This window comes from Cryptomeria japonica, chromosome 5, assembly GCF_030272615.1.
Source record: "Cryptomeria japonica chromosome 5, Sugi_1.0, whole genome shotgun sequence".
NCBI classification, from domain to species: Eukaryota; Viridiplantae; Streptophyta; class Pinopsida; order Cupressales; family Cupressaceae; genus Cryptomeria; species Cryptomeria japonica.
This window is the reverse complement of record NC_081409.1, coordinates 779,896,369-779,920,405: the sequence shown is the minus strand read 5'-3', so window position 1 is coordinate 779,920,405 and position 24,037 is coordinate 779,896,369. Positions and strand designations below refer to the sequence as shown.

At 36.9% G+C, this 24,037-nt stretch overlaps 1 protein-coding gene across 1 annotated transcript in view; it reads right to left on the bottom strand.

Moving 5' to 3' along the window:
• The window catches only part of LOC131062471 (UDP-galactose/UDP-glucose transporter 7), a 58,840-nt gene that overhangs the window by 19,371 nt on the left and 15,432 nt on the right, over positions 1 to 24,037 (bottom strand). Inside the window, exons 2-5 of the mRNA XM_057996132.2 lie at positions 18,216 to 18,321; positions 17,831 to 18,076; positions 8,738 to 8,848; positions 8,364 to 8,522 (exon numbers count right to left, since the gene is read on the bottom strand). Of these exons, the coding sequence (XP_057852115.1) occupies positions 8,364 to 8,522; positions 8,738 to 8,848; positions 17,831 to 18,076; positions 18,216 to 18,321 (622 nt within the window). The remainder of the gene's footprint in view (positions 1 to 8,363; positions 8,523 to 8,737; positions 8,849 to 17,830; positions 18,077 to 18,215; positions 18,322 to 24,037) is intronic.

Genomic DNA, 24,037 nt, shown 5'->3' with positions numbered 1-24,037 from the left:
GCAGTTAGAACACCTTGGAAGTTCCTGTAGTAGCATCTGGATTCAATTAAGTCAATAAAGAAGCCCTCTAGGCATGGCGTTGGACTCCTGGTAGGCCAATTTTGGCATGTCATTGTTGAATTTCATTATTTATTGACATTTGTTAGTTGCTGTTAATAAATCGATCAATCTAAAAATTTGTTTCCAGTTAATTTTTTATGTTTTATCCTTGTTATTCATTTGCATTACCAAATCCCTAAGGCATGTATTACAAAAAACACAAAAAAAACATAAAACTTCAAAAAACAAACATATAAAATCAAATCTCCTACCGCTGGCCAAAGAAATCAGAATCAGAAAATTAGATCAGATTGCTTTAATCAGTACTTGGCATCTTTCAGTGGTATCACAGCAATGATCCTACCAGCCTGAGGGTCATCGGAGGAATTCTATGCATTGGGGCAGATTTGGTACCTACAGATTTTACAAACGCAGGAGACCTCGGGTGGATTTGAACTTTGTTACTAAACCACCATTAGAGACTACTATGGGTGATATTCCAAAAGGACACGAGCCCTCCCAAATAGGAAAGACAAACCCACTCAATCCTGATGAGATCATGAGGAGTTTGGCTGAATCGCAGCCAAGAATTGTCCAAGTTATTAACAGGTTACAAGACACACTAGATAGGATGGATTTGGGAAATCAAAGGGGAAGGTGAAAAAGCCATAGTAGGACAATTTCAGCTGCAGGGAGTCGTGGCAGCAGTAGGACTCCATCTTCCCTGGGAAGTGCATCCATCTCACCACGGAGAGACAAGACCCATACGAGGACAACTAATAGGCCTATGCTCCCTCGATTCACTCCTAGAGATGAACCACCATTGGCTGATCCACAAAATGGAATAACTTTCCAGGATATAGTTATGGCTGCCAGCGATGAGTGGGCTCGACTTCCAGCACATGTCAGAGATGCATTTCCCTTGCATCAATATTGTATGCAATGTCGTGATTCTATGAGGGGACAGAATGACAGAGGACCCAAACAGCAGTGGAATAATGATTTGAAGAAAGCTACTAATAAGATGACTTTATCCACTTTTGATGGCAGTGGCTCCATTAGTGCACGAGCGTGGGTCCATAAGCTCGACATATATTTGTCTTTGAAACCCATGGCTGAAAATGAAGCCATTCAGTCTGTTGTCCTACATTTGGAAGGTGTTGCATATGATTGGTGGCACCATGGATTGGTCACTCAGAATCATGCCCTTATTCATTCATACACAGAATTTACAGAAAGACCGTTTGCCAGGTTTGAAAGGAAAGATGTGGAACTTTACTACAGGAATTTAGCTCTCCTGAAACAGTCGAGACATGTGGAGTCTTATATTAATGAATTTCAGCATATAGAAGTGATGGTGCCTGAGATGCCCAATATACAGCTTAATTTGGACTTGGACACCACACCTCCACCCTCCACTTTTCAGCAAAACAAAAACTTTCCTGGAACTCCAAACCCTTCCAAAGGTCTTTTAATCCACAGAAGGGGAACACATATTCTCCTAAGATTGATCAAGAGTCTAGAAATGAATTGAGGAGAAAGAAACTGTTTTTTACTTGCAACAAACCTTGGGAACCAGGTCACAAATGCCTTGGCAAAGGCAAAGCCCATGTCATTAAGGTGAGCTCAGACGTGGAGGATGAGCATATATAGGACACTGATGATGAGGGAGTGCATATTGAGCCACCACAGATAGAGCTTGATCCTACGGATGCACAGGCTACGACCAATGTCACTATGGACACACTCTCGAGCTATCCCATGTTCCACACTTTCAGACTGAAGGGAACTATTAGGGGCAGCGTGTACTGTGTTTAGTACACACTGGAGCAACCCATAATTTTATCGATCAGCACCTGGTAGAGAAACGTGGCCTGTAGACAGAGGAATTTTCAGGATTCAAAGTGAAAGTTGCAAATGGTGCAGTGTTAGGATGTACCACGAGGATTCCTCAGCTCAGTGTCCAGATGGGAGGCTATACATTGACAGATGACTTTTATGTCTTGCCATTAGAAAATTATGATGCAGTTATTGGTATGCAGTGGTTACAGGGAATTGGCAGATATGTCATTGATCACCGCAGGATGCAATTGGAGTTTCTAGCTGATGGTAAGAAGAGAATATTGGGGGCATTGTCAGATGGAGGCCCCAAGGAGGTTTCTTCACGCAAGATGGAGACTATTATCAGGTACCGAGCCATCCTTTGGGCTACACAGTGCTTTATCTCATCTAAGGCACCTTCATCTCAGGATGGCAAAACTTATCACATAGATATTCGGCAGATTTTAGATGACCATGGGGCGGTGTTTGGTGATATACCACCTGGTGTACCGCCTGATAGAGGCTTTGAGCATGTGATAGAGTTAGAAAAAGGAGTGAAGCCAGTCATGACCACTCCCTACCACCATCCTAAGGCCTACAAAGACGAGATAGAGAAGACCATCAAAGAACTTCTAGACATGGGATTCATTAGACCGAGTTCTAGTCCCTTTGCTTCTTCAGTAGTGCTGGTGAAGAAGAAGGATGGGACCCTACGCATGTGTATTGAAAACCATGCACTCATCAAGAAAACCATTAAGAACCAGTATCCCATTCCACACATTGATGAGCTATTGGATGAGCTTCATGGTGCAACTTATTTTTCGAAGATTGATCTTCGATCGGGGTATCATCAGATTAAGGTACGAGAGTCGGACATTCACAAGACAGCTTTCAGGTGACATTACAGTCACTATGAGTTCTTAGTGATGCCTTTCATTCTCACTAATGCCCCAACTACATTTCAGCCATGCACAAACCACATATTTAATAAGCATCTGCGTAAATTTGTGTTGGTATTTTTTGATGATATCTTGATTTACAACAGATCATGGGAGGAACATCTGAGGCACTTAGATGAGGTGTTGAGCATTATGGAATCTCAGTCATTGTATGCTAAGATGTCCAAATGTGAATTTGGGCTCACAAAGATTTTATACTTGGGTCATGTGATAGGTGTGGATGGAGTCAAGGTACATCAGGAAAAGATCCAAGCCATTCTTGACTGACCACCTCCCAGGAACATCTTAGAGTTGCGTGGTTTTCTTGGGCTATGTGCTTATTACAGGAGGTTTGTTAGAGGATATTCTCAGCTTGCAGCACCTTTGACAGATCTCACCAGGAAGGGGGCTTTCAGATGGACTTAGGAGGCATAGGAGGTATTTGATAGGCTTAAGCAGGTGATGAGCACTTGTCCTGTGTTGGCACTTCTTGATTTCACCCAACCTTTTGTGCTTGAATGTGATGCTTCAGGAGAAGGTGTGGGTGCAGTACTTATGCAAAATCATCATCCTATTATATATGAGAGTAGAAAACTGAAAGATAATGAAAAATTATACTCTACATATGATAAAGAAATGTTGGCTATTATGCATGCACTCACAAGATTCAAATAGTACTTAGTTGGAAGGAAATTAATTGTTAAATTTGATCATAACAGCCTTAAATACTTTTTAGAACAAAAGGATCTCAATGAGAGGCAACAAAAATGGGTCAGTAAGACCCAAGCGTATGATTTTGACATTGAATATGTCAAGGGGAAAAAGAATGTTGTTGCTGGTGCATTATCTAGGAAGCCATCTATTGTTGCTCTTTGTTCATTGACTGAGATTTCAACTGATTGGAAATCTCAACTTTTGGTAGAATATTCCAAAAGTCAGCATGCTTGTGAAATTATGGATGGGATCATTCAGGATGATAGATACACGGTTATGGATGATGTGATTTTCTATAAGGGAAGAATATATTGGTTCCGGAATCTAAACTGAAAAATCAGATTTTACATGTTTACCATGACACACCAGTAGCAGGACACCAGGGGTATGGCAAGACTTACAGGCAGATTAGAGAGAGGTTCTCCTGGAAGGGCCTTAAAGATGATGTTTTACAGCATGTACGGGAGTGTATTACATTCCAACAAAATAAAATTGAAAATACATCCCCTGCTGGTCTACTACAACCATTACCCATTCCGGAGCAAAAATGGACAGGAATTTCGATGGATTTCATCACTTGTCTTCCCAAGGTACAAGGGAAAGATTGCATATATGTAGTTGTGGACAAGTTGACAAAATATGCCTGTTTCTTTCTCATAGCAGCAGATTATACAGCTTCACAGGTTGCTGATCTATTTTTCAGAGAGGTATTTCGGCTCCATGGTCTTCCAAAGACCATTGTCAATGACCGTGACAGCAGGTTCATGAGTTCTTTTTGGCAGGAATTGTTTAGACTCACTGGCACAGAGTTGACTCCCAGCACCAGTTACCACCCTCAAACTAATGGTCAGACTAACATTGTGAATAAGTGGATTGAGGGGTATTTAAGCAACTATGTGTCAGGACAACAACGTACATGGGTTCGTTGGTTGTATTTAGGAGAGTTTTGCTACAACATGACACATCATATGTCTATTGACATGTCTCATTTATGTGCTCTATATGGTTATGATGCTATGACATTTATGGATTTGGCACTTGGAGATAGTAGAGCACCATTGGCACAGGATTGGCTTCAAGAGAGCCAAGACATTCTTAAAGCACTTAAGGAGAACATTCAGCAAGCCCAGAATCAACAAAAGCTATATGTTGATCGCCATAGGATTGAGAGGTCATTTGAGGTTGGAGATATGGTGTTCCTATGCCTCCAACCTTGCCGGTAGAGTTCTTTGAAGATGAGTGGGGCAGACAAGCTCAAGCCCCAATTTTATGGACCGTACGATGTATTGAGGAGAGTTGGGGAAGTGGCATATGAGATTGAGCTACTACCAAAGAGAAAGATTCATAACGTCTTCCATGTGTCTTGCCTCAACAAGGCAATTAGACAAGGCACAGTGACTTCTTCAGCGTTACCACCCTTGGATGAGGAGGGGAAGTTGGTTATGGTTCCAGTTGAGATCTTGGATATGCGTGAGAGGAATTTGAGAAATAGAGTGATCAGGAAATACTTGGTTAGATGGAAGGATTTACCCATAGAGGATGCCACTTGGGAAGGAGAAGCTATTTTGTAGCATCCAGTTCTTCAGTTGCTTGAGGACAAGCAATCCCCGGAAGGGAGGACTGTAATGTCCCCGCTTCTCTAGATGCATAAATTCACCTGTCTCCCATCTCCACAGGTGAATGTTCAGTGTTTGGAGATGTTTGGTTAGCCAAAGGGAACCCACACTTGGTCATTTTCTTGCTTTGGTGGACTTAATAATATAACTTTATAATAAAAAGTTATAAAACTCACTTTTTCTAAAAATAGAAAAAGTTAATTTAAAAGATGTTTTAATAAAACTTTATAATTTCCCCTTGGCACATCTTTCTAGGTAAAAAGTAATTTAAAAAGGTGGTCAAATTTTAATGATGGGCTGACCCTCATACCCATCGAACTTATGGGGAGAGAAAAGATTCCATTGGAATCTTCTTTTGATGCCTTTAGGGGTTCAAATTAGGGGTTGAAGGCATAAGTGTGGATTTGGGAATCATTATAGAGGATGTTTTGGTGATTATTTTCTTCATTTTCTCTCTGCAACAATCTGCCATAGCAGACACAGCAGCTTGGAGGCCCAAATTGAGGATGAAAACCCTTGGTTGAGGCAGGTTGGATGATACCCCAGCCAATATTCCTACTTCAACACTCAAAAAAGACAAATTTCAAGCCAATTGAGGGTCAATTTGTGCAGATTTGTGAATCAGATTGCAAGACTAACAGGGAAGATCAAATCTGAGCACTTGGTTAGGTTTCTTCAGCAAGAAATAGCACATCTATGCCAGCCGTACTATTCCTAGGCCAGCCGTACCACCTATCTTGCCTGGGAATCCATAGAAAATAAATTGGAGGGTTTACATTTGGTTCTTTTGTGCAAAATTCATTGTCAGCATTAGGAATAAAGAAATAAATCATTCTTTCAGGCTTATGATGACCTTGGAGAGAGATATGAGAAAATCAGTGGGGAAAATTGACCAATTTCAGTGAAGTCTCCTGGGGGCCTGAGGGAAACAACAGCAGTTTGATCTATCCGTGCAAGATTTGTTTTTGATAATTATTATTAAGGAGAATAAAACTTCAAGGAGCAGTTGGAACACCTTGGAAGTTCCTATAGCAGCATCTGGATTCAATTAAGTCAATAAAGAAGCCCTCCAGGCAAGGTGTTGGACTCCTGGTAGGCCAATTTTGGCATGTCATTGTTGAATTTCATTATTTATTGACATTTGTTAGTTGCTGTTAATAAATCGGTCAATCTGAAAATTTGTTTGCAGTTAATTGTTTATGTTTTATCCTTGTTATTCATTTGCATTGCCAAATCCCCAAGGCATATATTACAAAAAACACAAAAAAGCATAAAACTTCAAAAAATAAACATATAAAACCAAATCCCCTACCGCTGGCCAAAGAAAACAGAATCAGAAAATTAGATCAGGTTGCTTCAATCAGTACTTGGCATCTTTCACATTCCTCAATGTTAATGAGCTTGACAACAAAACATGCGATCTTAAAGGCTTCAAGAAAACTTTAATAATAACTTTCTCACTTGAATATACACACCAATCACTAGCATGCAAGAAAATATCATGGCTACATCATTATCCAAGACCTATATTTGTGTTTATACTTACGTAATTGACATATATTTGTGTATGTGATCAAAGTAACTTCTATTTGATGAGTTTTTTGTGTCTTCAAGGTTTATTTATTGAAGGGTGCATGAAACAAATTTTTTCTTGGGTTTTACAATTTACCAATTCTGGGCACTGAGACCGAGTCTGAGTCAAAAATCAGCTTGCCAAGTCCAAGGCGGGTCCGAGTCTTGTAACAATGAGATGAATACAGACCACAAATATCACAACCCAATCCACTATGATCAACTCATGTGCTTTGGAAAGAAAGATGTGCCTGTCTGTTGCTTTGATGATGTTCAAGATACTCAAGTTTGGGATTATAATTTCTTAATTTCCGCAGTATGTACATTTAGTAGTTTAGGTATTTCAACAAAAGATAGAGATTATGTTTAGGTTATATCATATCTGTTGTATGGCTACAAGCCTTTGGAAGGAGCTGTCATTTCGAAGCATCTTAAATCATTTTAATCCACAGGACAGAGAAACGAAGCACCTCCCTGTATTTTGTCTTTATGACAGATTGCATCATTTCAGAGCTTTCAGTTTTTATTAGAAATTGATCGTTCCCAAAATAAAATCTGTTTAGACAGGGAAGATATAAATTACTTTCGAAAGTACTGGAGAAGATATAAATAACATTCCCAAGTAAGTGATTCCTTTAAGCTCCCATTCACCTAAATTGCATTCTGGTTTAGATCGAGAAGATATGAATAACTTCTATGAGAACGAGGAATATATAAATAACAATACTGAATGGAAAGAGAGACTTGAAACACAAGAGAACAATATCCACCTGTAAGACAAAAGAGAACAATCTATGGAACATGCTCAGATCTAACTGAAACCTTTTCCTAAACAGTGGCCTTCTTGAACTAAAGTGAACAAGGGAGCAAGTAATACAAGTTCAAAAAGCATCCTAGCCCAATGATAGATTCATTCCACTAAGCTAACACATACTCACATGCACTGCAACCTTGGTCACATAAAGTATGCTCTTTTGGCTTAAAACCAGCTTCTCTAACTTAAGTATGCTCTAAATTCAAACTTGTTTTAGTTAATCAAATCCTCCCAGAAACATGTTATTGCATACCATGGAGAACCACCAGAGATTGACATCCCATGTCATTATTGTATAAACTGGCACTGAAGAGCTAAACTTTTTCTTGCCAGAAATCATACTTTAGACATTATTAATAAATATATGATAATTTGTAGGTGCATGCTTTGGACAAAGAAAGAATATAAATGAAAATTTGAACATGTCTTTAATCTGAAATCCTCTTGGGTGCCAATAAGGATTTTTTTTCTTGCCGATGCCCACAACAGTGAAAAAGCAGCCCAGTATTATATAGTGGCATATAGTTATCACTTATCAGCATCTAAGATCTGTAAAACTTTAAAAAGAAAGTTTTTTTAATTCTGAAAAAAATACATTAACTGGAGCACTTCAACAATGTTATCTAACAAATTTGGAATAAATGAAACACATTTACAAATAAGATAAGCCCAACATCATGCAATAGCCCCCAAATGAACAAAGTCAACCTTCATATGTACATGGAATACAAAAATTTACAAGGAAAGACATAATTGGCAAAGCTTGCAAAAGAATTTCAAGATCAAATTACAGACACCACTAATCTAAATCTGCAAAGGAAGTGAACAAACATGGATGTAATAACTGACCTTTTCAAGTAGTAAAGATGTAGCAAGAGATATTTCTCCTGTCATTATTATTAGGAACACCAAAAATGGAAGTGAAAGAAAAGAATTATAGAACATTAGCTCAACTGATGAAAGCCCATCCTCTGCAGCTGACCTTTCAACTAATATCAAATATGCTGTCTACAATCCAATAGTTGTAATTAGTAGTTGTCAAAGACAGTTAAATCACTGAAATTTCCATTGACAAGATTTTAGTTCATAGGCACAATTACATAAATTTAATGGTGAGGCACACCCATGTATGTTTTCCCTAGTTGCACAAAGAATTATCAAAATATACATGCACAAATGTATTCTACCACCAGAGAATTTAGAATGGTAGTTTGGAGAAAAACCTGAAAAAAAACTGAAGTAAGTGCCAAGGAATATCCAAGAACATCAAATGAAAAATCTCCCAAGGCTGCAATGATCACACCGACAGCTGTCAAGATAACCGATAGTGAGACCTGCAATTAACAATATGTCCAAAAATCCCTCAATGACAAAATGACTTTATTTTCAATAAACCTGTTTATGACATGAATTATAACATTCTCTTGTCACATGTATCATCCCTAGGATATTAAACTACTGCAAAGCAATTTGGTTTGCAATTTATCTATTTCCTTGTTTCTTCTTAATAAGGAATACAAAAGCAACATCTATGCTACATTTATAATTCGCTACTGTTTTCCTTGCATTTGATTTAAAGAATTTTCTGATAAATTCACTTTTTGGAGTCATGGAGCTCAGGAGGTTCAACACTATATACATACATACATACATACATATATATATATATATATATATATATATATATATATATATACATATATATTAAAGTAATTTCTAAGATAAACAATAAGCACTTGTTAATTCAAAAGACATATTTCATACAGTGTAAAAGATTCCAATATCCAGCTCAAATGCAACACATCCTCAGTACAAATCAGAGTGCAATGGGCCAAGATAACATGAATAAGAACATTGTCTAAAGGAACACTCTCTATTCTATAAAGCACTGGCTTAAACATTGACGACAACAATTGTTTTCCTTACAACTCACTCTGACAGATAAATCCCTATGTTTTAACTCTTGAAATAAATGCCCAAATCATTATTCAAGTCTGATAATAGCATACGAGCAGATCCAAGACCTGGCTATTATTCTGTTGCCCTTCTTGTTCATGGTTTACTGATTCCCCTGGAAAATCCTATCACTAGCATGAGAAGCAAGTTTCTTGTACATCATCACTGCAGGCATTCCTCTGGTGGCAATTTTGTATTGGTCACAAAATATTAAGGAAAGAAGCAATACCCTTATCAACAAATGAAGACAAAAAGACCCTTAGGACTGCTGATTACAAGCATGCTAAGCACAATGAGGGTAGAATGTTCAACTTCTCTACAAAAAATGAAATATTTATATGCATCCCTTCTCTATGATACACAGTGTCTCAACTCTACATTAATCACACAGAGAAAATCCTAAAAAATCCTACTTTGGAAAATAAAAAGATAAACCTACAAAGAGATAATGCATTGGAACTATACGTAGAAGGTAGAGATTCAAGAATGGACCGCAGATCAGATATCTTATATATTATTCAAGATCAACCAATACTTAAAAAATACACCTTTGGTCAGTTGCATCCCAGAGGCACAAGTTTCAATTACAAAATGAAAAAAACATACAAAATATGCAGCTGTCCCTAGTTAGGATCTACTGACACCACATCAAAATCAGACTCTTAAGTCTAAGTCACTACCACAATGAGGGGCTATCTCATCCAATGGACCCTGACCAATCCCTCTTATGCCTCCTCATCAACATGTATGGCATCTTCAAGTTCAATATCCCAAAATGTGGCTGAAGTCTAACAATATTGAAAAGAATAAGAAACCCGAAGCCACAAGACACTATGCATGTCCACCAACTTTTTTGTTCATCAAGAGGCAAGGTTGTTCCTCTTGAGCAGCTGAATGAAACTATATGTAGACCAATCCCTCTCTACAATAGAGGAACTGACCACCTATGAAAAGAGACAAGTGCCAAGTATCATCAACTCTAGTACATCCTACGGGTCATTTAGCTTCGGATTGCTCTCTTCCGCGTCACAAAGGTGCCGCTACTTGGTGGAAGGATGCTAAAATTGATCACTTGACTATCCATGCTTCTGATTCTGTTGACTCCTCTCTGGAGGATGAGACCTCCTCCCGGGATGATGTGCCTCTCACTACCGCTGATGCTGCTGCTATTGCCGTCCCTAAGGATTCAACTCCTGTTGCTCCTGTTTTGCAGCTCCATTCTACTCCTACTGAATCTTCTCCTGATGTTGTTCCTCTACAGCAGCCTGCTGCTATTCTGCAGCAGCACTCTACTGGCGCCTCTGATTGTGTTATGGCGGGGTCCTCCCCACTTGATCTCTCTTTTGATGGTCCTAATGACAATATTGCCCGGACTGTGGTTTGTCGCAGGCGGAAGGGGAAGTCTTCTCCCCTCCCCCAAACCCCTCCTTGTCAAGGTTCGGGTGTCTCCCCCCCTCCTTGAGTGGGGTTCTGGGTTGTTGTTGCTTTGACAAGTTTTTTCTTTTGTCCTATCCAACTATATTTTTTGGGGGTTTTCTCCCTTGTTTCGTTGTCCCTCTTACTGCCTTCGGGCTGTTGTATTAAGGGTCAGCACCCTCATTCTTGCTGCCTTCTTAATCAAAAACATGCCACATCCACTATCCAATAGGGTCGGTTTGAGCTAATGTAGCACTATCTGTCCTTGCCTAGAATTTGTTGAATGCTAGACCACGAAAATTGACAAAGGCTAACCATTGTGTGCAAAGTAAAGTAGACTCTCCATCAATATACATTTTCCAAAGGGCCTTCATGAGCCCTTATTTCACCTCTTCATCATGAAAGGCGGGCACTCTCCCAAGCCTAGCTATTATACCATTTGGGATTTAGAGCATAGATTTCCATATGAAACGGGGTGTTCCACTAGCATCACAATGGGCTGAATGTGCTTGTCATTAAATTTGAAAGTAGGATCCCTACTATGAATGGCTTGCTTCATCTACCCAAGCATTGTATCAAATGTCTCATAAATCCCTCCAAGGCTAGGAATCTATATCAACATAACTTATGACTCACACAATAGGTAAGATGAAGAAGCAAACATATCTACAATTGCAAACAAGTTATGAAAATTAAAATTTTAAAAATTTCAATACTCGGATGACAAAGGGAGAAAGCTATTCCAGAGAATGAAAATAGTTTACAAGTTAGCAACATTAATAAATTAACTTTTTTTTAAATGTAATAATAAAATCAACAATTTCTTACTTCACTATAGATCATAAATCATTGCCAAGGATCTTTTGTTTCACACTTTTTCCTTCAGCTGTGCTTGCCTCTAGCCATCTACTCCACTCTAAATTAACCATTAGCAATTATAGAAGCTCTTATACCTCAAGCATCCTATCTAAAACAATGTAGTTGGCATATTTAGCATCCGCATGCCTGAAGAATTCCTTCCTCAAAAAAATTCCTAAACAAAGCGAGATGGAATGGTTGCAAATGAATGTCCATACATCTCTAGCTTCTGCCTTCAACCTATCGATCTTCCCATTGTCTTTCAATGTATTGCTCAAAACCTAAGGTTCAAAAAATGTGCTTGTAAGAACCCTCTATTATAAAGCTAGCTAACTTACATACACAATCTAAGTCATCACCATTTGTAAAAAAATAGAGGGCCCAAGCTCTTCTATGTCATCCTTCAAAATTTGAAATTGGAAATTTTCATTCTTCCTCTTCCTTGAACAATTAATAGCTCTATGAGAATAATAGTTAGCTAAACATGTGTTAATGATATTGATAGGCATTGAATGTTTAATATCAGTCCACCCATCCATGATGATAGGGCAGCCATCCCTTATCCAAGGTTGTCTCATTTCCTCTATCGACATTCTCGCCTTAGAATATTCTCTATCAAATGGAGTGCTGCATAGCTTATTTTCTCCAAGGGGCAAATGAGGGACCAACAATAATTACATCTTTCAATTGGGTGGACAACAACAAAACAGGCTGCATAGTATCTATTGGCATTCTCTTATCTCTTTCCTCCTCCCTATGCAACTTAGTCACCTTAGATTTCTCAAGTAGAGTTAGTTTTTCACAACCTTTTATCCCTTGTCTACTTATGCAAAAAAGATGAGAATAAACTCATATAGTTGCCCCTATAGTCTTTGTTGCACAAATCACATATCCATATTGTATTCGCCTTCCAATTGTTTTTCTTGGATTAAATAGGTCTTTTGTATTGTTTTTGAGGAGTTCAAAAGGGTATCAAATGAATTACTTGAACTCGTCAACACTCCCACTCCTAGAAGAACCCCTAACAATACTTCTATGACTCCTTTTTTAAATTTGAACCTCTTCACCCTCACCACCCTCACTAATACTCATTGTTTTTCTACTGAAATTTCAAAACGCAAATTGCAAGTGCAAACATAAAACAAGAAACCCTCCTTAATTTTTTGAAGTTTTCAAAAAAAAATTCAAAAAAAAGTTCAAAGAAATTTGAGAAAATGAAAAATGGATAGTAAGCTTACCTCAAATGGCATGAATTTGATGCTCTCTTGCTTCCTTCCTATTGTTGTTCTCTTCTCTTCTCACTGTTATTCTTTCTCTTAGTCTTCTTTTTTACTGATTGGTAAATGGCAATATGAGTTTGTTTTCTACTTTTAGTTGTCATTGGGGTTGTTTTACATTCAAGGTTAGTGTAAAGTGGTTGGGGGTCCATCTTTTTGGACCCACTCCATTTTTTTTAAAATTCTGTGTTTTTTTAGTGAATGTAAAATTGGGCCATTTATTGCAATTGTCTATGGTTGTTGCAAATTGTAAATGAGGTTTATTTCGATTAAATAGGTCTTCTGCATAGTTTTTGAGGAGTTCAAATGGGCATCAAATGAATTACTTGAACTCACAATGTCTACAACAATCCCACTCCTGGAAGAACCCCCAACAATACTTCTACGACTTCTTTGTTAAATTTGAACCTCTTCACCCTCACTAGCCTCATTATTACTAGTTGTTTTTCTACTGAAATTTCAAAACACAAATTGCAAGTGCAAAAATTGAGCAAGAAACCCTCAAATGTCTCGAGCTTTCAAAAAATAAATTCAAAGAAATTGGAGAAAATGAATAATGGATAGTAAGCTTACCTCAAATGGCATAAATTTGATGCTCTGTTGCTTTCTTCCTTTTGTTGTTCACTTCTCTTATCCCCGATGTTCTTTCTCTTAGTCTTCTTTTTTACTGATTGGAAAATGGCAAAAATAAGTTTGTTTTCTACTTTTACTTGTCATTGAAGTTGTTTTAGGCTTAGGGTTAATGTAAAGGGGTTGGGGATCTATCCTTTTGGACCCCCTCCAATTTTTTTTAAGTTTTCTGTTTTTCCCAGTGGGTGTAAAATTGGGCTATAGGGACAGCTAGTCATCCCCAAGACAATTGTGGGGCACCTATGTAGTCAACATTACAATGCCTTTATTATGTTTTGCTAATATGGTGTATTTGGCCATATATTAAGTATTTGTTGATTTTCGAGTAGTTATATGAGACAACTCATTTAAATGGCCTTAGCATAATCAAAAAAAATAGCCTCATCCTTAGCTGTCCATCTCTAATCTATTTCTATAATAACTTCATGTGTGAATAAAGATGTACTTTTACTCCTCTATATGCTATGTATTTCTATTCCTATCATTAATTCAAAAAGTAGTTTTATCAGATAGAACAGTAAACTTTTGGCATCATTGCCTTAAAGAAGACAAGCCTAATTTAATATGCCCATGCCTTGAACCTAATAAAGACAGGAAGAGACCCCAACATGGTGGTTAGGATCAAGAGATAAGACAATCCTTGTGAATCATACAACAGAGACAATGGAGGAGATGATTAAGAGAAGAAATTGAAAAAAGCCCAGTCATTTAAATCCTATGTCGAAGTCTATTCCAAGAAAGAAGTAGAAGGTAAGGCGAGAGTCAAAGTTGTAGTTGGGAAAATAGAAACCATGGTATTCACACTACAAAAGAAATATAAGGCAAAGTGGGAGGAGATAGGTAGATACCTACCACTACCAAGTGAAGTGTGGGTTGATTTGTCAAACCAAGTAGAAAAAGTAAGACAACTCCCTTTGGACAAAGGAAGTTGGGAGCTAGAGTCTAAAGCTTCCTTTATAGATGGGGAAAGATAAATGTGCAAGAACAACCTTTGACGCATCAAAGAATTGTTAATTGAAAAAACCAAGGAAAAAACTCCACGGCTAAGGTAAATAAAAGGGAACTTGAAGGTAATATGAGTGTACGGAACACTAAAGTTGTAGAATGAGTTGAGGATTCTCACATGTCCAAGAGTGCAAGAGAAGCACCAAAACATTCAAGTCAAAACTCTCTAGTGAGCAAGTTCCAACAACTGGGGTTACATTAGAAGAAAAAGATGGTGACTCCACCATCAAGCCCTAGCATTGAGAGGCAAAAATTACCTAAATTCACAAGTAATGAATCAAAGGATCCAATGAAGCATTGCAAGACCTATGAAACAATATGGACAACAAACAACCAAGATGATAGAATGTATTGGCTACGCTAATTTCCAACAACTTCAAAGGGTATAATCATTGATTGGAATGTCAAACTGAAACCAACTTCCAGAAGCACGTAGGATAGGTTGAAGAAAGCCTTTGAAGAAGAGTTCATGTTGTTGCAAGATGACAATGAAATTGTAGCTGAGATTTATAAGAAAAAACAAGGAAAACATGAAAATGTGAGAGCTTATAATCGTAGGCTCAGGAAATTGCTTGTCTGATTAGAAAAATAACCTACTAATGGGTTGAAAAAAAGATGGTTTATTGAAGGCTTGATTCTTTTGTTAAGGAAAAAATGAAGGACGTATTGCCCTCATCATATGTACAAGCCCATAGAAAGGGAATGGATATCAAGAGCAAAGACAAAATGTCCACTCGAACTAAAAGAAAAACTAATTAGAATGATAGTTCGAAAGGGAGTAGCAATGATGAATCTAATATAATAAAAGCACTAAGAAGGAATATGATGCAAATGATGAAAGAATTAAAGGATATCCTATCATACAATGCTAACAACGTCAGAAATAAGGACATTTTGTGAGAGACTACCATAGAAACAATATCATAGCATGATTATTGAACAAATGGTGTGGACGTAGAGACCATGAAGATGTTGAATGTCCAAAGAAATAGGCTAGCATTGAATTTATTGTTGTAGAGAGCCATAAGGAAGTATTAGTCATTACTCAAACTCAAGTAAAGAAGGTTGTGTATTTGGACCCACGTCAAAAAAAGAAAGACTTTGTGAAGCAAGAGCCAAAGTGGAGCATGGAATGGTTAACAAACGTTGCCACTTAAATGCAAATGAAAGTACAATAAAAAGTGAATTACAGTTTGACAAAAGTATTGCAAAGCAAGAAATTCAAATTATTGTACCAATTAAAGTAGTGGATATATTCCAAAGTATTCTTGAACTCTATAATGCTATGACTAATGCTATTCTTGGGAAGAATGAGACAATGCCTGCTACAACCCATTTAAAACCTAAAGAGAATGAACACTCAATAACCGAACCTCCATTGTTGGGAGACCAAGTGGTTGATCCCATGTTATTGACGGTTAACATGGCAAAGAAACCAACAGTGGTGGACATGGAGATTCTTGGAAGAAATCTCACTATACAATTGTTAATGGCAGGTTTGGAGTGAATGTACTTCTAGAAGACTGTTGGAGAAGTTTGCACAAGACAAACATCTAGCCCCTAACTTTTCAACTAATGGGTGCACCACCTAGGAATCAAAGAACAAACTCTCGATTGAAAAAAAAAACGGATATACACAACCGATTTGAAGAACCAAGCAATAAGTGAGGAAGTAGCTTTCTCAGAGTCCTCAAATTTAGACACTAAACAAGAATAAGGTCCAATGGAGTTGGAACAATAAAGGAATTTTGGAATTGCAATCATATTCAGAAAATGAAACAAATTTCCTTCATATCTATTTCACTAGAAAATGTAGGACTATGAAGTATTTCCATCTAACTACAATTTTATTGAAGCTATAGAGATCAACAAGGAGTAACAATTGAAGAATGATTTTTAAAATTTGGATAGTTCGTGTGCGTCCGGAGAAATACAGGGTTTGCCAAAGCTGGAAATTCTAAATATGGTCAACTTTGATGTTCTAGCAAAGGCACTCGACTATGCAAAAGAGCTAAAAATAATAAAATTAAACATAATATCAATGGGAAACATTTTAAAGGAATTCAATACTAAAATTACACATGTTTTTTGTTCAAATACAATCATATAAGCTTAAAAAATATTACAAGTCAAGCATCCATCAACAATGAGAATACAAAATATTTCCATTTAAACCAAATGATTTCTCTGACATTTTTGGAATCATTTTCAAACTCTAATGAAATCCTAGCTACAAGATAAATTTCACATAAATATTGTTTGCAAAAATTTGGCTCAAACAAATAATAAATGTAGACGATGTTGATGTGTACAGGTAGTTCGAGGGCTTTAGATTATAGTTTATAGGATTAGGTAAGCATGCATGCAAAAAATAATGATGTAATCAGGTACCAAAATTTAATTTAATGTGGATGGTTGTCCACCAACCATCATGTTCCCTCCACGTATTAAGTAATTTGTGATCTATTTCTGGGTCCACTTCCATTTTTTCAATAAGTTTAGTGAGGAAGGCAAGCTTTCCAGGCCCTAATCAGCTAGTATTGCACATTTTCCCTTTGAGCTAAGTAATTTGACACTAGACTCATCGATCAATTTGTATTTGATGAGGGATTCAACTTCAAGAATTAAGAGAGTTTATTCATTCAGTTACCAAAATCTTCTCACGTCTTAATTCTTACATTCTATTTAACTTTGTTCAGTTTTTATCATCACAGTTGCACAAAGCAAGAAATTTATGCATTAGTTTGCAGCACCATCACAGTCATTGTGCCTATTATGACAGAAAAGAAACTATATATTCTATGTTCTGGCTCTGTCTAGCATTCCAATATTTTTCTCTCAGTTGATGTCTTCTGCTAGTGATTAACTACTCTCTGTGCATTGCCGCAGTCAACTTATAAAATATCAAACATTTGTATTTTAGCTCACACATCACAGCACACACAATTATGACACAATTATGATAAGGATCGTCATGACTTGTGATTAGAAATTTTATGCCCATGTTGCCCAATCAAGAACATAATGTCTACAATGCGAAAGTAAATATTCAAAAATCAGACACGGAGAGAACTTTCCCCATTGTTGAAATCTAGAAACAACAACAATTGAAATACTTCTTTGTAATACATCCACATTCAAAAAAAATAAAAATGAATAGCTTATTATACATACCTGCATAGTCGGTTTTCCTTTCCCATAGAAATATCCTGCAATCAGAACAGCTAAGGGAGTAAGCCTTTTCAAGGCAATGTACATGGGAATATTAACCCCTTTCAAACTTGCCAAAGCAAATGCTACATTCGCATTGTAGAAAAGTGAGAGAGGGAGTAGCTTCTTTGCTGTAACCAGGTCCACTTCACGGGCTTTAGTAAAGCCAAAGACACGACCAAATTTTATAAGTAAACCTGTTACCAATTGCTGCAACACCGCCACTAGAAATATCAAAAATTGAATAAGTTGTAGGCTATTCAAAAGGAAAAGGGCTGCTCTATTTTTTTAAATGCCAAGTGAAAATTATAATATTTTGGGGGAATTTATTCTGAAAACTATGTTTCACCTGCAGGGTAAGAAGAGTCATTGAATAAGGATACTCCATGAGAACTGCCTTATTAATGAAAACCATAGCCATTGAAGCAAGTCCATAAGACACGGCCGCTACCAAACTGCTAATTCATCCATGTTAATACATTGATAATAAAAATTTGCCATGTGCATAATATTCGATCAAAGGATAAAAGGAAACAAAACAGATTTTAAATTGTCCTTATCACAAAACTGAAGGAACTGCAAAATGCACCATGAAGACTAACACGGAGAGAATAAATGACAGTGTTATAGCAACAAAGAATAAATAAGATGAGCCTGAGATAGGTTCCAAAAATCTTCAATGATATTTACACCAGAATCCCCTAAAATAAGCTGCAGAAGCCATTGGTGGATATAACCAGCCAATAATAGAATTGAATAATACAATAAATATAATCGTTTTTGGCTTTTTTTATCAGTTGAGATTCTTTGGCTTTTGTGGAAATATAGGAATGAAGAATGGTATCAAGGCCAGAAGAGAAAGGCTACTGAGTCTTCTAGAAGACTCATATTCAATATTGTTTCAATGCAGGTTACTATTATGCTTGAAATTTCCAGGAAGAGGTTCCAAGAGCTGAGAGATCTTGGTCACACCATTGTCAACAGGTCAGAAATCAAATATGCCAGTTATTGGCCAGAGTCAAGGAAAGGTAATGAAGAGTTTCTAAGGAACTACCTTGAATTCCAAAAGCAGTACAATAAAAAGTAACAGGACACTCTCTTGAAGGACCTAGGCTTTGAGGATGAGTATAAGGATAGTGTACCAGTTGATGATGATTTCTTACCTGAAATTGTGAGATCCAATGAAGACATCTCTACTATTGAGCCACCTATAGGGTGGAATGACATGAATACAGTGAAAGTTTTGTTTGAAGTTCTTATTAAATGTTTACTCCGTTTTTGGTACTTCAGTAACGACTAATGCAGTGCCAGCAATATATTCTTTTTGACAGTGCTATGATTTGTGACAGTGGCTCTCCAATGTTGCATCATGCAGTGACAGTACCCCATTACTTTTGTCTCTACAGAACGTATGTGGCAATGTCTGCCAGTAACAATGATTTTCTTCTCCTTTTTGGTAGTATTTGATATTCAGCTTGGACGTAATTGATTATGCTTCTCCCTACACTGTTATGTACTTCTGAACTGAGACAGTGTCTCTACTGATTTGGCTCTGGGTATCATCTTGAACAGCAACTTTTAATGTACTCTCTGAGATATTTTAGTATTGTATTATCAATTCAAAAAAACATTATACAATAAAGTTGGATGCATGTTTGTACTCCAACCTCCCTGAAACATGTGCTCTAGCATATTGTTACAATGTTATATTGACTGATCTATTTGAAAGGATTAAAGAACAGTTATTAACCTGTACATGCTCTAGAATGCCACCACCACTAGAAACTCAAATCAAAAATTCTGACACAACTGCATCAATCTGGTACATCAGGTGCTACTAGTGAGATCTAGCTTCCACCCTCTTATGAGAGCAGAAATGAATCTACATGACTTGAGTCCTGCAACTATAGAGTCTGACCTACTGATCAATCCCTCACAACAGGGACACTTTGAAAAGTTGCAATATGTCATGATTTGTCACTTGCATCTGCTATAGTGTGTATTTCCTCCAAGTGCATCTGTATTGCAACAACAGCTTCTAGCAATATTAAACCACAAGTGTTTGGATCTGCCTCAAGTAAACACATGAGTAGCCATTGTCACCATGTCATCCAACACTAGATAGCTAGGCTCCCCTACTTGCCAAAAGGATATGGCATGGATATGTCCTATTGCTGAAAATCCTCAATTTTTGCCTGTGGTGGGTTTGATCCCAGAAACTAAAATTGTGACTAGATATGTGACTAAAGACATCTTACAAAGACAAAATGGTTTAGCATAGACTAGATTTGTCTTAACATCACTTTGTGCAAAAAACTTATGACTCCAAATCCTGGGGTTGATGTTTGGTGCGATCAGATATTGCATTGGCAGAGGTGCCAATCAGGAGTTGTCACAACTACTATTGGTGCAAAGGCAGAATCTGCCAGGATCAGAACTGTGCAAGAGTTGAAATTGGTACCAAATTTGATTTTCAAAGAGAAGAGAATGGTAAAGAAAAAGTTGGAACCACTAGTAGAGTTTGATGCAAAGGAAAGACTTGTCACAAAAGAGAAAGATGGTACAACTTGAGACTCAGAATCTAGATCACTTGCCCCATTGACTAGCAATGGACTCCCTTGAATCAGATTCTGCAAGCAAGGCAAAATCTTTTGAATTTGATCTCTTATGAGCCATTTGCCCTGAACTAGAAATTGACCCAACTCTGCAACAAAAAAAGGGAAAGGGCATTGTTGCAAGCATGCTTAAATCTACATTCTATTATTTGGTCAAACTCAATTGAAGCCATTTCAATCATCTCAACCTTGGTTGGATAGCCAATCTGTGGAGAAAGGTTGGTCCAGTAAAGGCAAAATCTTTTAAATTTGCTTCCTTATGAACCGTTTGGTCTCTGCTGGAAATTGATTGACTTTGGCAACACAAATAAGGGGATGGGTATGCTTCAACCTACTTTCTGTTGTTTGGTCACACTCAATTGGAAACATATAATTTGGATCAGCCTTTTTTTAATGCTCAAACCTGTGGAGAAATTAGCACCAGAAATGGCATAATCTTTTGAATTTGCCCCCTTATGCACCATTTGGCCTCTGCTGGAAAATTACCAGCTTTGCCAACACAGAAATGAGGAAGAACCTTGTTACAAATGTGCTTAAACCTGCATTCTATTATTTGGTCACACTTGATTGACATACAGCTCAAATCAAATCTTTGGTGGATACTCAACCTATGGAGATGACTGCTCCCGTAGATGCATTAAGGCCAAACTTACTCAACATTGAAAGCTAAATATAGACCAAGGCAGGGCAGAATATAAAATTCAAAGGTTTTATGATATTTCCTAAAAGCACTAGAGTTCGATATTAGTTTTTGATTGCAAATTGTCTAGTCTGCAGTGTACTGTATTATCTAAGGTTTCTGGAATCAAACTGTATAACTATTATCTAATGTATTATCTGAATCTCCTACAAGGGTTACAGTTTAATAATTAATATTAGTTGCATGTACTCGTGGTCTTCTCAAAAATTTCAAGAAATTTGCATTAGATATTCCAGAATTGATTAACAAACCTAGAGACTGTTTACATTGTGTTCATACAGGGTGAATTAATGGGAACTGTAGATAAGCTACACCAATTGGCACAAGAGACTTGAAACTAGACAACCCATAGAGGAATGGATCAAGTACAACTATATAAGGCTTTGTTGAAACATGTTTTAGTGAGAGGCAGGATTTCATCCCACCTTCTATAATGTTTGTTGATGTATTTTTAAAGGTTGTAATCAGTGTATAACACCTATTATTATGTTTTGATAATATTGGTTATCCAGCTATGTATTAATTGTTTGTCAACTTTGGGTAGTTCTAAACTCATAATCGTCGATTAATTAATGGTTGTGTTCCTATTGGGTAGTATGATCTAGTCGGATCGACTCTAATCCTTGGCTGACCATCTCTGGTCTCTTCTATAATAACTCATGTGCAAATAAAGATATATTTTAATCTGGTATCTAGTATGTATTGTCATCTCTATTATTAATTCATGTATTTATTTGATCAGATAGTGCAGTAAACAAGGTAAAAGGTAAGGGGAGCTTTAAAGTCATCCTCGAGGAAGACATCAATTTGGTGTATGAGCCCTGCCTTGTAGAAGAGCATAAAGAGATTGTTTTCCATTTGCCTTATATATTGTTTAAGTTGGTGTACACACCCTACCCCGCCTCCATATAAAACATGTGAATCCACCATGGAATACTCAAGTCTTCACCATGAAACCCATTCAGTATCTGCAAAAGATCTTCAATGTTGACTGACAACTTAATCCCAACCAATGATCTGTCAATTGGATAGCGCAGATATGATGAACTTTCTATCCATGAAGCACTAAATTGTCTCCTAGAAGACAAGAATTTCAATCTGCACAGTGATTGTTGGATGTCCACTGTGAATCCAAGCATGCTTAAAACAATGTTTTGCAGTTCCCTGCACTAAGGCAATCTTCTGGTAGGTTGTAAGAATTTCCATTTCTCAAAACAAACCTAATATATTGGCAACGTCTTGCTGCACTAAGATAGTATTTTGGCATGGCCCAAGAATGGCATATCTAAGGCTATGCTCCTGTCCCCAACATAATTTGATCTTCTCACCTATAGGGGACATTTTGGGGACAGGTAGGAAGTGTCCCCACCCCATACCCAATTTCAAAAAAAAAAAGGAAACATTGTAAGGACAGAATTTTTTGACAAGAAATGGTAGGGAACGGTTAGCCATCCCCATGAATACCAAGGAATGTTCAAATGTCCCTCAATGATCTTGGGGACAACAAACCATCCCCTACAGCCCAAGTAGTTTTATACTTACTTTTTCTTTCAAAAAAGAACAAAATTGAAAACAAAAAAAGGGAGGTGAGGAAGGTGAGGCACAAGGACCCCCGCATCCCTTTACACTAACCCTAAATCTAAAAGCATAAATCGGGAAAAATCACAAAAATCATGATTAATCATGAAAAGTTGAAACTTGAAATGCCCAATTTTTTGCCTTTATGGATGTGCACAATCATTTCCTTTATTTTACTTCTATGTTTTTATTATTGTTTTTAAATTTATTTTATTTTACTTGACTATGAAAATTGGAGAATTTCTTGTGAATTTGTGTTTAGATATACATATGTTAAAATGTTATCATAACTACTACGAGTTGCAGAAACACAAATCAGATTTCAGATGTTCATTTCTCATGTTACTTTTATTTTATCATTCAATGCATAAATTTGAACAAAGTGATGTTGTAGTTAAATATTTGTCCCCTAGTCAAAACAAGCCCTGATATCTTGAGGATTTCCAATCTATTAGGCAAAAGATAAAGATTGATTTTGAGAATAAAAATAAACATATAGCACCCATTTAAAATACATGTAACAAACCAATACAAACACAATATTCCACACTTCTTGCCAACAATGATATGAATATATATTTAAAAACTAGTATAAAAAGTTCCCAATAAAAGCTCTAATTCAAAAAATGAACATTACAATAGATATATTTCAATATAACATTTCTGGTATGATCTTCCAGCCAAAGAGAATGCCAGATATTTGCAGATGAGAAGGCAATTATATAATAACAAAAACACACAAGCAACATATATTGATGTTTTGCACAGCCATAGAATGCTCTAATGTAGATCCCTACTCGAATACCTCCTCATACTGAAATGAGATCCATTTCTTAAGGATAGGATATTGTTATGGAAAATTTATGGATATTTTCAATTTTGTCATAGCAGACACCTTGAAAAAAAATGAAAACCAGCAGCACCCTTTTCTATGCAAAATTTTGTACCTGATATTAGTCTTCAACTCCAAGGTTGAGTTAAATGAACTTGAGAAAATAAATGTCAAATGCCAAATCTGTACTTCACAAGCCTCAAATCACTCTCCAAAAGATAAACAATGAAAAAGAAAAGTTTCTTAGCATGGAAAACCAAGAAAATGCTAAAACAGTGACATAATTCAATAGTCACAAGAAGGCTACTATGGGAGGCATTGGTCGATATTCAGATAAACCTGTAGCCTCCTTTTCTGAAAAATTGGGGCATATAAGCAATAATTTAGCAGAGATCAAAGCTGTTTATAAATGGATGCAAGAAGCATTCAAAATTGACGCAAAAACT